Genomic DNA, 14,803 nt, shown 5'->3' on the forward strand with positions numbered 1-14,803 from the left:
TTGAAAAGTAGCCAAAAAGGCAGAAATAAGCAAAAACAATTGAAAAGTAGCTAAAAAAAGAAGAAGCAGAAATGAGCAAAAACAATTGAAAAGTAGCCAAAAAGGCAGAAATAAGCTTAAATTACCAGAAGGAAGTGGAGAGAGTACAATTTTGCTGAATTGGGCTTAAAAAAAGTTTAAATGAGTGGGGGAATTAGCTGTAAAAGTTAAAATTAGCATAAAAACAGCTAAATAGTAGCTGAAATAACAGGAACGAGCAGAAATAAGCTGAAAGGAGCACAACAAGCTGAAATTGGCAGAAAGAAAGAAGAAGCACAAAAATGTTGTAGTTGGCAGAAATAATCTGAAAGGAGCACAAAACAGCTGAAAGTAGCTGAAAATACCTGAAAACACGTTTAAATTTGCACAAAGGAGCTGAAAGAACCAGAACAAAATGTGAAATGAGCAGTAAAAGGTTGCAATCAGATCTACAGATTTTGAAGGATGTAAAATGAGCTCAATTCATTTTCTCTGAGGAAAAAACATGGCAGAAAAGGCTAAATGTTTCAAAAAGCTAAAGTTGCACCAATACCAAAAGTCATAGCAGGACTGTCCTGAAAGAGCTGAATGTTTTGATTTATGATTTGATGAAATATCTTAAACTGTGGGAAGAGATTTGCGCCAAAAAACACAGAAGAAAAATGGATCACAACCGTGTGAATGCTTCATGAACATTCACACTGTTGTACTTTAAACTGTCTGACCTCTCTCTGTTCAGGTCTCTTATTTTGAAATCTACTTGGATAAGATCAGAGACCTGCTGGACGGTGAGTTTATTTCTGCTTTTTTTACCCAAATTTACCGATTTTTATTTAAAAACCAACACCAAGTGAACTCTCTGACCTTCGTTCTCTCTAAAGTGTCTAAGACCAACCTGGCTGTGCACGAGGACAAGAACAGAGTGCCCTACGTGAAGGTTGGTACGCTGCACGGCGGCTCTGAAGGACAAAACATGCAGGATCCAACAGAGGGAGCTTTACTCCGTAGGGCTGTTAGACCAGCTTTAGGAGCCTAAATGTTCTGTTTCAGGGTTGCACTGAGCGCTTCGTGTCCAGTCCTGAGGAGATGATGGACGTCATCGATGAGGGGAAGACCAACAGGCACGTGGCGGTCACCAGTACGTACCAAACAAATCTTCATGTTGGGCAAGTTTTACAATCTGTCGGGGTCGTAGTTCATAACAGTAATGTTCATTTTATGTACTAGAGTAGGGAAATCATAAAAAACTTAAATTAAAATTAAACAAGCAACTCTGCACTTGACATCATGAGTCTCGGCCAGAACATGATGGCTTTCAAAGAGAGTCGTAGTTCCCATTTTTAATTATGTTTAAGACCATTAAAGTAAAAAGACACTAAAATGGCCACTGATGTTGCCAGATGAGGTTTATAGCAGCCATCTTGAGCATCTGAGCAGTGTGTTTTTATTTCTTTGTCTGAAGCTGCTAGAAGAAAATTGAAAAATATTTCCCTTTGAGCACCATTGGTTAAAGTAAATACATTTTATATTTACCGGCAATACAATTTTTCTTCTTTCCTAGACATGAATGAGCACAGCTCCCGCAGCCACAGCATCTTCCTTATCAACATCAAGCAGGAAAACGTTGAAACGGAGAAGAAGCTGTCGGGGAAGCTCTACCTGGTCGACTTGGCCGGCAGCGAGAAAGTCTGTCTGAAAGCGGTCAGAAAGATTTAGTCACAGGAAGCCTCAGTGGTTTAAAAAAAAAAAAAAAATCGGTTTCCCAACAGGTCAGCAAGACCGGAGCTGAGGGAGCCGTGTTGGACGAGGCCAAGAACATCAACAAATCTCTGTCGGCGCTGGGGAACGTCATCTCAGCTCTGGCCGAGGGAACGGTACGTCCTCTGAACGAAACTCGCAGTCAGACTTAGAAAAACTCCACTTTTGTCCACGTTGCTTGATCGGTTGGTGTTTTTTTTTTTTCTCAGAAAGCCCACGTGCCGTACAGAGACAGCAAGATGACCCGGATCCTGCAGGACTCTCTGGGAGGAAACTGTCGCACCACCATCATCATCTGCTGCTCACCGTCTGTCTACAACGAGGCCGAGACCAAGTCCACGCTGATGTTTGGACAAAGGTGAGTCCCTCTCTTAAACCAGAACTGTTTCCAACTTCTTGCGTTTTTTGTACAACTGGAACAAATACAAGTCAATCAGTGTTTCTGCTTTGTGAATCTTTTTTGACTCAACCTAGGGAAACTGAAAGAACAGCAGATTTAAGAAAACTGGTAATAACTTGTTTTTCTTGTTAATCATTAAAACTATTATTATTATTACTTGGATTCTATTTATCTTCAGTAATCCAGTTAACTCGTAGCAACGTAGCCACAATCCCATACTCTCAGAGCACCCCCCACAGCGTACCCCAAGGAACAAGGTCGAATGCTTTCTCCAAGTCCACAAAATGCATGTAGACCGGATGGATAAACTCCCATGACCCCTCGAGGACACTATTAAGGTTAAAGAGCTGGTCCAGTGTTCCACCAGGAACGGAACCCTTATTGTTCCAGCCGCTCAGCCCTGCGACATCCAGAGCCTCGAGGAACTCGGAGCGGATCTCATCCATCCCTGGAGCGCTGCTGCCGTGGAGCTTTCCACTTAGTCTCTTGGACACATTAAACACCTACCTTCCTTCTCTGCATCATGTCAGCCAGCTCTCTACCTTTGCCTGTCATTGTCCCCACATTTAGAGTTGCCACCCTCAGTCCTACATTCTTGTCTTTCCTCTTCTCTCTCTGTCTCCTGACACGTTTCCCTCCTCGTGGTCTTCAACTAACAGTAGCACAATTTCCACCGGCAGCCTGTTTGCCAACAGCACCGGTGGCGGTCGTTGTTAACCCGGGCTTCGACGCATCTGCTATGATGTCGCTTAGATGAACTCGCATTATGATTTTGGCTAAAGTATTTTACGTCGGATGCCCTTCTTGGCACAACCCTCACCATTTACCCGCGCTTGGGACCGGCACAAGAGATACACTGACCTGTGCTCCTTTGCATTCAGGAAACTACATGACAGATCCTTTTGTGTCTCCATCAAGGATTTTAGTTCTGCAGCGGCAGAGCTTAAATGGGGGGTTCCGCAGGGGTCCATCCTGGGTCCCCTCCTATTCTCTTTATACCTGCTGCCACTTGGTGCCATTTTCCAGAAACACAACATACCCTTTCATTTCTACGCTGATGACTGTCAAATTTACTTCCCCCTAAGACACGATGGAACATGCTCTATTCAACCTCTGCTCGACTGCCTGGCTGACATCAGGGACTGGATGGCTTTAAATTTCTGAAGTTTCAATGAAAAGAAGTCTGAAGTCATGTTGTTCCCTCCCAACGACACGATCACAAATCACTGCATCGACCTTTCCACTCTAACCCTGTCAGAAAAACAAAGAGTCACTAATCTGGGAGTGATAATGGACCCTTCCCTGAAACTTAACAATCATGTAAACATGATTGTTAAATCATGCTTCTTCCAACTGAGGCGGCTGTCTAAACTGAAGCCCATATTGTCCAAAAATAACCTGGAGACAGTAATACATGCATTCATTACATCTAGGCTTGATTACTGCAATTCACTCCTGTTTAGTATCAGTCATACCTTCACTGCACGACTACAACTGGTCCAGAATGCAGCAGCCTGATTTTTAACCAGTACAGGCAAAAGAGAACACATTACACCAGTTTTGGCCTCACTGCACTGGTTACCGGTTCACCTTCGAATCCAGTTCAAAATACTTCTGTATGTCTACAAATCGTTGAACAGTGTCGCTCCCCCCTATCTCTCTGATCTGCTACAGCCGTATGTCCCTCCACGTTCCCTGAGGTCAGCGGACCAGTTGCTCCTCACAGTTCCAGGAACTCGTCTTAAGGGCAGAGGTGACAGGGCCTTCTCTGTAGCAGGACCAAGACTTTGGAACGAGTTACCTCTGCTTGTCAGACAGGCTCCCTCCCTCTCGGTTTTCAAGTCCCGTTTAAAAACTCACTACTATTCAGTAGCTTTCAACACCAGATGATCTGTGTTTTGAACCTGTATGCTCCACACTGGTTAGTCGTCATTATCTGCATCATTTTTATGTCTATATTCTGATTTACCTCATTTTGTATATTGCTTTGTGTGTTACCTGTTGTTCTGTCTGTACAGCACTTTGGTTGGACTTGGTCGCTGTTTTAAGTGTTCTATAAATAAAATGGTATGGTATGGTATTAATAAACTACAGGATAATCTGGCTTCTTACAGCAGAATATGAGGGCATAAATAAAGGGTTTGAGATTTATTTGTTCAGTTTGTTTGAATGATATAAATAAAATGTAAACAGAGCAGGTTAATCAAAGCTCTGCTGGGAGTCAAGTGATGATTCTGGGTGTAGACTGAATGATGTCCTGAAAACTAACGACCAGATGGCTCTGAGTTTCCTGCTGCGTAACAGAATTCATTTCTATTTATAGCTCCCTGCTGAGCTGACGGTTTGTGTTTTTTACTGGTAAACCCCACGTTTGCGCCAACAACAGTTTGCTTTGTTCAGCTCCTTTTCTAATTTAGACGCTTAAAAAGAAATGTTTTCATATTTAACACGACAGGTGAGCGCTTACTGTGCAAGATGTTTGGCTCTAGAGTCTAGAGCAATCCTTAAAAATTGAAAAATATAAATATAAATCCAGAGAACGCTGGGCGCTTAACGATGCTGAAATCTGTTGGAGGGGCTGAAACAGAAGATGAGCTAAACTGAACAAGAACAGTAGCTAAAAGCTAAAACCGGTAGCTGAAACTAAACGTAGTAAAATAGTAGCTAAAATTAGCATAAGAAAACTGAAATTCAGCAAGAATGATAAAGATTTCAAAAGAATCGGCCGAATTAAAGTGAAAACAATCAGAGGAAAGTCCAAAAATGGCAAAACCATGGCTAAAAACTCAATTTGCAAATTACTGCTAATAAGCTCAAATTGACAAGACGGTAGCTAAAAGCTCTCATTAGCAAAACTGTAGCAAAAAAAAAGTGGAATTAGTAAAATATTTCCTAAAAGCTCGAAGCAGGAGGCAGAAACTGAGAAGGAAAAAAAAAAATGCTGACTCAGCATTTACTAAACAATGGATTTGAAGGAAGTGAAGAGTTTTTCACGCGTTTCTATATTTTAACTAAAGATGAGAGAGAAAAACATATTTTCTGAATCATTTATTCTAGCGGATTATTGGATAATGTTTGCAGCAGGACCTTCCAAATTTTATACCCGAGTATGAAACTGTATAAAAATGTTACTTTGCATGTTAAAATGTTGCAGATTTGTAAACATTCCAATTACCGTAATTCTCGGACTACAGCATGCACCTGTTTCTAAGCCGCCGCACATACTAAAGATAAGATCGATCATAATTTTGTACATAAGTAAGACGCTCCGGTTAATTAGCCACGGGCATCAACTGTTCATCGTCAGGAACTGTGCCCCGCCTGCTCCGACAGTGTGCAGCTTTCTTGTTGTAGTACAAATATCAGCCAGCAGGTGTTATTTCACAGATTATAGTTTGCTTTCAACGCACGCTCAGACTGCATGATCGCCAGAAGTCTTTGCTGTCTGAATCATGGTTACAACCATTCAACTTACAAAATGAACGCAATAACAATTTAAGCATAATCACTGAACAGAACGGTGCCAAACATCTACGTAACTGAAATTATTTAAAAATTATATACAGGTAAATGTTACCCAGAAGTCTTATCGAGGTCATGTGACTGGAAGTCAAATACAGTAGTCTCTCGCTAGTTTGCAGATCATTTTTCGCGGACTCACGCTATCGCGGTTTTTCAAAATAAGATTGGACACGACACACAATTGGCCGATTGATGGATGAGCTGCACGATCGGCAAGGAATTTTTATTTAAAATAAATTATTTTAAATTATTTGGCACCTGAGTGCAGCCCAGAGCTGCAAAAAAAGCTTCCTCCTGCACCTGATCAGCTGGTCTCCGCTCTGCTGCGGGGAAAGTGGGCGTGGCCAAGAGCACTGGCAGATGTCAGAGAGCAGCCGGAGGCAGAGAGATGAAATCATGACATGCTGTGCTCTTTTACATCCTTGAAACATTGTTTAAAATATTGAAAGAGTGTGGTAAGGGTTTACAATGCCTTTATATATATATATATATATATATATATATATATATATATATATATATATATATATATATATATATATATATATACTCAAATAAACTACTACTTACCACTTGAACCATTCCTACTTGGCAGTTTTTCACTTATCGCGGGGCTTCAGGGTATTCAGGGCTACTGTATATTTTTTTGAATGAATTTCCAGTCTGGGTTGCGGGTCGGGTGCACAGCGGACGTCGGACCAGGCAGCGACTAAAACTGGTTTTATCGTCTTTTTGTTTCCAGAGCCAAGACCATCAAGAACACGGTGTCTGTGAACCTGGAGCTGACGGCTGAGGAGTGGAAGAAGAAATATGAGAAGAAGAAAGAGAAGAACAAGAGCCTGAAAACCATCATCCAGAAGCTGGAGGCTGAGCTGAACCGCTGGAGGAACGGTGGGAGCTAATGGGGTTTCGGCTCCTTTATCTGACAGAGCTGTGCTCTTCTAAAAGCTGTTTTGTTTCAGGGGAAAATGTTCCTGAGGAGGAACAGCTGAGCTCCAAAGATCAGACGAGCGTCGAGCAGAACGACAACACTCCCGTCATCGACAACCTGCTCCCGTCTGCAGGAGGTGTGTCCAACGAGGAGAGGAGAAAATACGAGGAGGACACCAGTAACTTGTACAAACAGCTGGACGATAAGGTGAGACGTTTCCGTTAAACACGCAAGTGTCGCAGGAGCTTGTAATCTCTGCTCCTCTGTGTTTGCAGGATGATGAAATCAACCAGCAGAGTCAGCTCGCCGAGAAGCTCAAGGAGCAGATGATGGACCAGGAGGAGGTTAAACTTTGCGTTAAAGTAACCGTCCGTGTTTTTCCTCTCCGAACGAGTTTCTCACGGGCTTGCTCTCGTCTCGGCAGCTGCTAGCGTCCACGCGGCGGGACCACGAGAAGATCCAGGAGGAGCTGTGCCGGCTGCAGATGGAGAATGAGCTGGCCAAGGAGGAGGTGAAGGAGGTGCTGCAGGCGCTGGAGGAGCTGGCTGTCAACTACGACCAGAAGAGCCAGGAGGTGGAGGAGCGGGAGCAGGTCAACCAGCAGCTGACTGAGGAGCTGCAGCACAAAACGGTGGGTGACCAACAAAGGTTCGAGGACTACACTTCCCATCATGCAACATAGTAATCTTCATTATGAAGGACAGTTTGTGCCTTTAACGCCAATATGTCGATAAATGAGAGTTGTTTTGGTCAAACCTTGAACGTAACATCATGTTTGATCTTGTGCTTAGATGATAAAATGTAAACGACTCTCAGCTACTACCACACCGAGTTTTAGCTCAAAACTTTAAAAATTGACTGAATTATTGCCACTTGTGTGCTCTAAAAACCTCTTCTGTGCGGTTTATGGATAGGCGCTGCTGTCGGTGGTGCAGCAGGAGCTGACCCAGCTGCAGGAGCTGAACGGTCTGCAGAGGAAACGAGCCACCGAGGTCCTCAACCTGCTGCTGCGAGACCTCAACGACGTCGGCGCCATCATCACCAGCAGCGACATCAAGACGACTGTGGTGAGCACCGGGCAGACAGATGTTTTATTCACCTCTTTCTGAGCACCAGACACTTGGTCAAAACCCAGACGAAGCTCAGATTAACTAGAGAAATTGCATTTCCTGCGAAAATGCAGTGTGAATGGGTATTGCAGAATAATTTGCTGAAAGACAGTTGAAATTAGCTAAAATCATACTGAAATGTAGCTGAAATGGAAGAAGCCTGGGTTAGCATAAGAAAGCAGAAAGAACACGTTTGCTGAATTATGTTTAAAAGCAGAAGCAGAAATAAAAACAAAACGTGAAAATTATCTGAAAAGAGCTGAAATTAGTTTAAAAAAACTGTTGAAGTAGCTAAAAAAGCAGAAAGAAGCTTAAATTACCAGTTGGAAGTGGAAAGAGCACATTTTTGCTGAATTAGGCTGAAAAAAGTTGAAATGATGGCAAAAAATGTAAAATTAGCCAAAAATGCCAAATTAGCATAAAAACAGCTAAAAAGTAGCTGAAATAGTAGAAAAAGCTGAAACTTGCAGAAATAAGCTGAAAGAAGCATAACAAGCTGAAATTAGCAGAAAGAAGTTAACTAAGCTGGAAGTAGCAGAAATTACCACAAAAATTTGAATTTATCTGAAAACGGCAGAAATTAGTGAAAAAAGCAAACTGTTGACAAGTAGCTTAAAAGGGAGAAAGAAGCTTAAATTACCCGTTGGAAGTGGAGAGAGCACATTTTTGCTGAATTAGGCTGAAAATGTTGAAATGAGTGCAAAAAATGTGGAAATAACTGAAAAAGGTAAATTAGCATAAAACAGCTAAATAGTAGCTGAAAAAATGAAACTAGCAGAAATATCTGAAAGGAGCATAACAAGCTGAATTTTGCAGAAAGACGTTATTAGGCTGGAAGTAGCAGAAATTACTACAAAAACTTGAATTTATTTGAAAACTGCTGAAATTAGCTTAAATAAAGGTAGCTGAAAAGGAAGAACAAGCTTAAATTAGCAGAAGAAAGCAGAAAGAACACATTTGCTGAATTAGACACAAAGAAGGAGAAATGAGCAAAAAGAATTATCTGAAAAAGCTGAAATTAGAAAAAAAGCTGAAAAGTAGCTAAAAACGCAGAAGGAAGTGGAGAGAGCACATTTTTGCTGAATTAGACTGACAGAAGTTGTAATGAGTGCAAAAATGTGCAATTAGCCAAAAATGCTAAAATTAGCATAAAAACCACTAAATAGTAGCTGAAATAGTTAAAAAAAAAAAGCTGAAACTTGCAGAATTAAACTGAAAGGAGCATAACAAGCTGAAATTATCAGAAAGAAGTTAACTAGGTTGGAAGTAGCGGAAATGACCATTTAACATCAGATAACTAACTTCAGATAAATTAACATTTATCTGAAAACTGCTGAAATTACCGGTAGCTAAAATGATATAAAGGTAGCTGAAAAGGTAGAACAAACTTTAATTAGCAGAAGAAAGCAGAAAGAAAGAAGCAGAAATGAGAGCAAAGAGGTGGATATTATCTGAAAAAAGGTGAAGAGAAAAAAAACTGCTGAAAAGTAGCTAAAAATGCAGTATGAAGCTGAAATTACAAGGTGGTGAAGAGAGCACATATTTGCTGAATTAGGCTGAAAAAAGTTGAAATGAGTGCAAAAAATATGGAATTAGCCAAAAATGCTAAAATTAGCAGAAAAACAGCTAAACGTGTAGTAACTGAAATATTAGAAAAAGCTGAAACTTGCAGAAATAAGCTGAAAGGAGTATAACAAGCTGCAATTGGCAGAAAGAAGTTAGAAGAAGGGGCAGCACGGTGGCGCAACAGATAGAGCTGCTGCCTCTCAGTGAGCAGGTCCCTGGTTCAAACCCTGGTCCAGGGGCCTTTCTGGGTGGAGTTTGCATGTTCTTTCCGTGCATGCATGGGTTTTCTCCGGGTACTCCGGTTTCCTCCCACAGACCAAAAACATGCATGTTAGGCTGATTGGTAACTCTAAATTGTCCCTAGGTGTGAGTGAGAGAGTGAATGATTGTTTGTCTCGTTTTTCTCTATGTGGCCCTGTGATGGACTTGCGACCCGTCCAGGGTGTACCCTGCCCCTCGCACAGTGATTGCTGGACATGGGCACCGGCGACCCCCGTGACCCAAAATGGAATAAGAGGGTAAAGATAATAGATGGACGGATGGATGGAAGTTAGAAGAAGCACAAAAATGTTGTAGTTAGCAGAAAGAATCTGAAAGGAGCACAAAACAGCTGAAAAAACAGCTGAAATCAGCTTAAAGTAGCTGAAATCAGCTTAAAGTAGCTGAAAAATGTTTAAATTTGCACAAGGAAGCTGAAAGAAGCTGAAGCAGAACAAAATGTGAATGGAGCAGTAAAAGGTTGTAAACAGATCTAAAGACTTGAAGGATGGAAAATGAGCTCAATTCATTTTTATGAGGAAAAAAAAAGTGGCTGAAAAGGCTAAATATTTCAAAAAGCTAAAGTTGCACCAATACCAAAAGTCATAGCACCCTTCTCCTGAACGAGCTGAACATTTTGATCTATGATTTGTTGAAATAGCACAAAAATTGTGGAACGAGAAAGATGCTGAAAAACGTACAAAAGAACAAAGGATCACAATGTGAATGCTTCATAAACATTCAGACTTTTAATCCTCATCCTCAGACCTTAGAGATGAAGGGGAACGGCTCGGCCGTGGAGGAGGAGTTCACCGTCGCTCGGCTCTACATCAGCAGGATGAAGTCAGAAGTCAAGTCTCTTGTGAATCGCAGCAAGCAGCTGGAGAGCGCTCAGGCCGACGCCCACAGAAAGATCCAGGCCAATGAGAAGGAGCTGGCTTCCTGTCAGCTGCTCGTCTCCCAGGTAACCATCAAACGTACACATCTGGCACGATTTTACTCTTATTACTAACATCTTTTATGTGCGATGCTAATTCTGAAAAAGTTATTGTGTAAAATGCAAACAAAAAACAGAATGCAGATATTTGCAAATCTTACAAAGCTGCTCAGAGGTTCACCAGTCTGTTAAAAAAAACTGTCTAAAAAGGTAAAACAATTTCACAACATGCATGTTAGGCTGACTGGTAACTCTAAATTGTCCCTAGGTGTGAGTGAGAGAGTGAACGGTCGTTTGTCTCGTTTGTCTCTATGTGTCCCTGTGATGGACTGGAGACCTGTCCAGGGTGTCCCCCGCCCCTCGCACAGTGATTGCCGGACATGGGCACCAGCGACCCCCGTGACCCAAAATAGAAGAAGTGGTTAAAAGATAATTGATGGATGGATGGATGGATAGAATTTCACAGTAATATTCCTCAACAGTAAATTGTAAGGACTTTAAATATCCAATCACCAATAGTTCATCATATCATGAAAAGATTTCAGTAATTTGTAGAAATCTCTGAACTCAAAGGACAAGAATAAAATCAAGCTTGGACTGGACCCCCTCATGATCACTGGGCCCTCAGGGGCCGCTACATTAAAAATCACACCTGATTCTGTTTTGAACATCACTGCATGGACACAGGAACACTTCCACAAATCAATGTCTTGTAAACACAGTTCATCGTATCATCCACAAATACTGCTTAAAGCTCTATCATGCAAAGAAGAAGCCATATGTGAACACCATCCAGAGAAGCTGTCATCTTCTCTGGACCAAAGCTCATTTAAAATGGATGGAGGCAACGTGGAAAACTTCTCTAGTTATTAAATTAATCCAAATTTGAAAATCTTTTTGAACACCACGTCCTCAGAACTTAAGTGTAGAGGGACCATCCGGCCTGTTATCAACACTCAGTTCAAAAGTTTGCCTCTCTGATGGTATGGGGGTGCATTATTGCCTCTGGCATGAGCAGGTTACACATCTGATTAGGTACCATCACTGCATATGATCCCATCTAGACGTCTGTTTAAGGGAAGGCCTTGCATATTTTCACAAGGCAATGCTAAACCACACAGTGCATCATTACAACAGCATGGCTTTGGAGTAGAAACGCTCTGATGCTGAACTGACCTGCCTGCAGTCCACACCTCTCAACAATAAAAAACATATATCAGACCACACTGTTGGTTGGTTCTCTAATTATCTCTCTGATTGGAGGCAATGCGTTCAACATAATGGTACTTCTTCCACCTATCTAACTGTTAACAATGGTGTACCACAAGGTTCAGTCTTAGGACCCACCTTCTTCACAATCTACATATGTAATGTAGGTCAGATCATTCCTGATGCATCCTTACATTTCTATGCCAACGACACAGTTGTTTATTGTCGAGCTAAAAGTTGCTAAGGTTTTACAGCTTTTACAGTCTGCATTCGACATCATCCAGTCAGATTTGTTCAGTCTCAAACTGGTGCTAAATGCTGACAAAACCAAAGGGATGTTGTTTTCAAACAGGAAGTCGGTTCCAGCAGTCCTTCTTTCTATCTTATCTATGAACGGTGTTCCTATTGAGTTTGTCGATTCTTACAAATTCTTGGGTATCTTGGTCGATGAACATCTCTCTTTTAAGCCCCATGTCGAAAACCTGGTAAATAAATTGAAATGAAAACAGTTTATTTTTTAGAAATAGATCCTGTCTAACTCTGAATGCTAGGAAACACCGTGTACCTGCTACTTTCCTTCCCTTCATTGACTATGGTGACATTATTTACATGAACGCTCCTACAAGTACCTTGCAGATGTTGGACGCGATCTATCACGGTGTGCTAATATTCATAACTGGCTGTAACTACCAGTACCTTACCCACCATTGCACTCTGTATTAGAGCTGTCATTTCTAACCCAAACCCGGAGCCTGGCTCCGCCCAACTCGGATTCGGACCAGGCCGGACCATAATAATGTGCTTAATGTGCGGGCCGAGTTGTTGTCGGGCTTTTTATTGCGTCAGGGACGTGCAGCCAACGATCCAATTATATGCCAACATGGCTTGCCATACAATCACCTGCTGCATGCGGCAATTTGACTGCGCGCTGCTTGAAAGAGGTAAAAAGTTCAGTAAGCTTCAGATGGACTACTGCCAGCCATCCATCAGCCCAAATGGACTTTCATTCAGCCACTGCACTCAGCGGATGCGCTCGGCTGAAGACCCAAGCAGGTGAGATAAAAAAATATCCAACATGTCAGAGTAGGATGCAGGCAGAAGCAGGGGAAGCATTTAATGCGCTTTGATGGCTCCTCAGCTCCGATCTTCTGCCGTCTTTATTCAACTACGCACATCCGCCGACTGTTAATAATAGTCTGTGGTATAAGCAGTCAAAGCTTAATTAAAAATGTTTGGGTTTTCTTTGGGTTCGGACCTGTAATTACTGTTAATTCGTCGGATCGGATGTGGTACGGAGCTGATGGCTGCGGCTAGGGCTGGGTCGATTCGGATTATTTGGACTCGAGTGCAACGCTACTCTGTATTCACTGGTTACCTGGACATCATTAACTTCACGCAAACTCTTTCACTGGTACATTTTCATCTTTAAATCACTTCTTGGTCTGCTGCCTTCATCCATCTCCTCCTACATGTCACTTTGTGAGTGCAGCTACAGTGTGCGCTCTCAGGACATTATTACCTGCAGCGTTCTCTCAGTGAGGACTGAACTAGACCATAGGGTCTTCTCCTACTCTGCTCCTGTTTCCTGGAATATCTTACAAAAAGATCTGAAGCTCTCAACCTTGACCTCTCGAAGTGGCTTCAAACATCTAAGTTCATGGGAAAAACCAATGCAGACATGTTCCTGTTTTTAGTTTTCTACATCGCTTTACATTGTAGCTGTTTTTGTTTAGTGTTTTAAATCATTTCTTCCATTTACTTTTCATTTTATTTGAAGCACCAGGTGAAGATCAAGTCTCTGACCGACTACATGCAGAACATGGAGCAGAAGAAGAGGCAGCTGGAGGAGAGTCAGGACGCTTTGAGCGAAGAGCTCGCCAAGCTGCAGGCTCATGGTCGGTTCACGAAACAATCGCTCCCTGTGCAGATGAAGGTTTTCTGTTTGGTGCATTTAAAAGGATGAAACATTTCATAAGAGTCATTTCTCCTCAGATAAAAGGCACGAGGTGTCAGAGGAGAACGTCAACAGGCCAGATGGAGACGAGGACGTGAAGGTGAAGCAAACCGCCGAGCTCAAACGATGCAAGCCTGAAGCGAGGTTGTGTGTCTGACGTGTGTTTCTGTGCGCAGCTGCAGAAAACGCTGGAGGAGCAGCTGGAGAGCCACAGGGAGGCGCAGCAGAAGCAGCTTAGCCGCCTGCGGGAGGAGATCGAAGACAAGCAGAGGATGCTGGATGAGCTCACAGAGTGAGGAGATGTTCCTGAACACACAGAGAAACCAACAAAACCCGCACCTGCTCGGTTTTACACAAGTTACACAAGTTTACACCCGTTCAACGTGGATGTACATGTGGATTAATTTAGACTTGAACTAAACTGTGGAATGAGTCTACAACAAACAACTTCAGGGGTTTTTAAGAACAGGTTAAAATTTCTAGGGCATTTACAAATTATACTTACAGGCTCAAATATATCTTTAACCCAACTGTGTTCAAGTTTCAACCCTCCAGCTGCTGATTTGAGTTGAAGTGAAATATTTGGAGGTAGTCCACATCTTCATCATTCCATCAGCTTAGCTCCAGAGCATGATGCTACCACCACCATGCTTGTCAGATGGTCCCTTCTGGATGTTTTTGAACCAGCCAGTGTGCGTTCTCAGATGATCAGAGGAAACGGTTTCTGTCTCAGTCTGAACCAGGGTCTGATTCTGGAGCAGCAGAGACTCGCGTCTGACCATGAAAAGCTGAAGGCCGAGGAGCAGCAGAAGGACGCAAAGCTTCAGAAACTCATGTAGGAGCTTTGAAATATTTTCCTCATTAGTTTTGTTTTATTAGCGATATAATAGAGGCTGAGGAGCTCTGCATGCTTCACCTTTTTTTTTTTTTGTCTGCAGATTGCTGAATGAACAAAGAGACCAGGCCAGAGAGGACCTGAAGGGTCTGGAGGAGACTGTGGTGGGTCTTAAAGGTTCTCTGCAGGACTTCTAACAGCACCATGGTTCAGTTGTTTTAGAAGCATCTGGTTGGGTTTACCTCCAACTGAAAAGGGAATATATATATATATATATATATATATATATATATATATATATATATA

At 42.2% G+C, this 14,803-nt stretch overlaps 1 protein-coding gene across 1 annotated transcript in view; it reads left to right on the forward strand.

Annotated features, from left to right (window-relative positions):
• The window catches only part of LOC119429073 (kinesin heavy chain), a 22,289-nt gene extending 7,595 nt beyond the window's left edge, over positions 1 to 14,694 (forward strand). The window contains exons 5-21 of the mRNA XM_037696791.1: positions 758 to 806; positions 900 to 955; positions 1,069 to 1,156; positions 1,580 to 1,704; positions 1,788 to 1,892; positions 1,986 to 2,134; positions 6,441 to 6,589; positions 6,661 to 6,836; positions 6,905 to 6,973; positions 7,054 to 7,260; positions 7,544 to 7,696; positions 10,329 to 10,526; positions 13,486 to 13,603; positions 13,701 to 13,762; positions 13,839 to 13,954; positions 14,396 to 14,497; positions 14,601 to 14,694. Of these exons, the coding sequence (XP_037552719.1) occupies positions 758 to 806; positions 900 to 955; positions 1,069 to 1,156; positions 1,580 to 1,704; positions 1,788 to 1,892; positions 1,986 to 2,134; positions 6,441 to 6,589; positions 6,661 to 6,836; positions 6,905 to 6,973; positions 7,054 to 7,260; positions 7,544 to 7,696; positions 10,329 to 10,526; positions 13,486 to 13,603; positions 13,701 to 13,762; positions 13,839 to 13,954; positions 14,396 to 14,497; positions 14,601 to 14,694 (2,016 nt within the window). The remainder of the gene's footprint in view (positions 1 to 757; positions 807 to 899; positions 956 to 1,068; positions 1,157 to 1,579; positions 1,705 to 1,787; positions 1,893 to 1,985; positions 2,135 to 6,440; positions 6,590 to 6,660; positions 6,837 to 6,904; positions 6,974 to 7,053; positions 7,261 to 7,543; positions 7,697 to 10,328; positions 10,527 to 13,485; positions 13,604 to 13,700; positions 13,763 to 13,838; positions 13,955 to 14,395; positions 14,498 to 14,600) is intronic.
• Positions 14,695 to 14,803: the final 109 nt, after the last annotated feature.

Source organism: Nematolebias whitei, chromosome 23 (genome assembly GCF_014905685.2).
Source record: "Nematolebias whitei isolate Nwh7 chromosome 23, NemWhi1, whole genome shotgun sequence".
Taxonomy (NCBI): domain Eukaryota; kingdom Metazoa; phylum Chordata; class Actinopteri; order Cyprinodontiformes; family Rivulidae; genus Nematolebias; species Nematolebias whitei.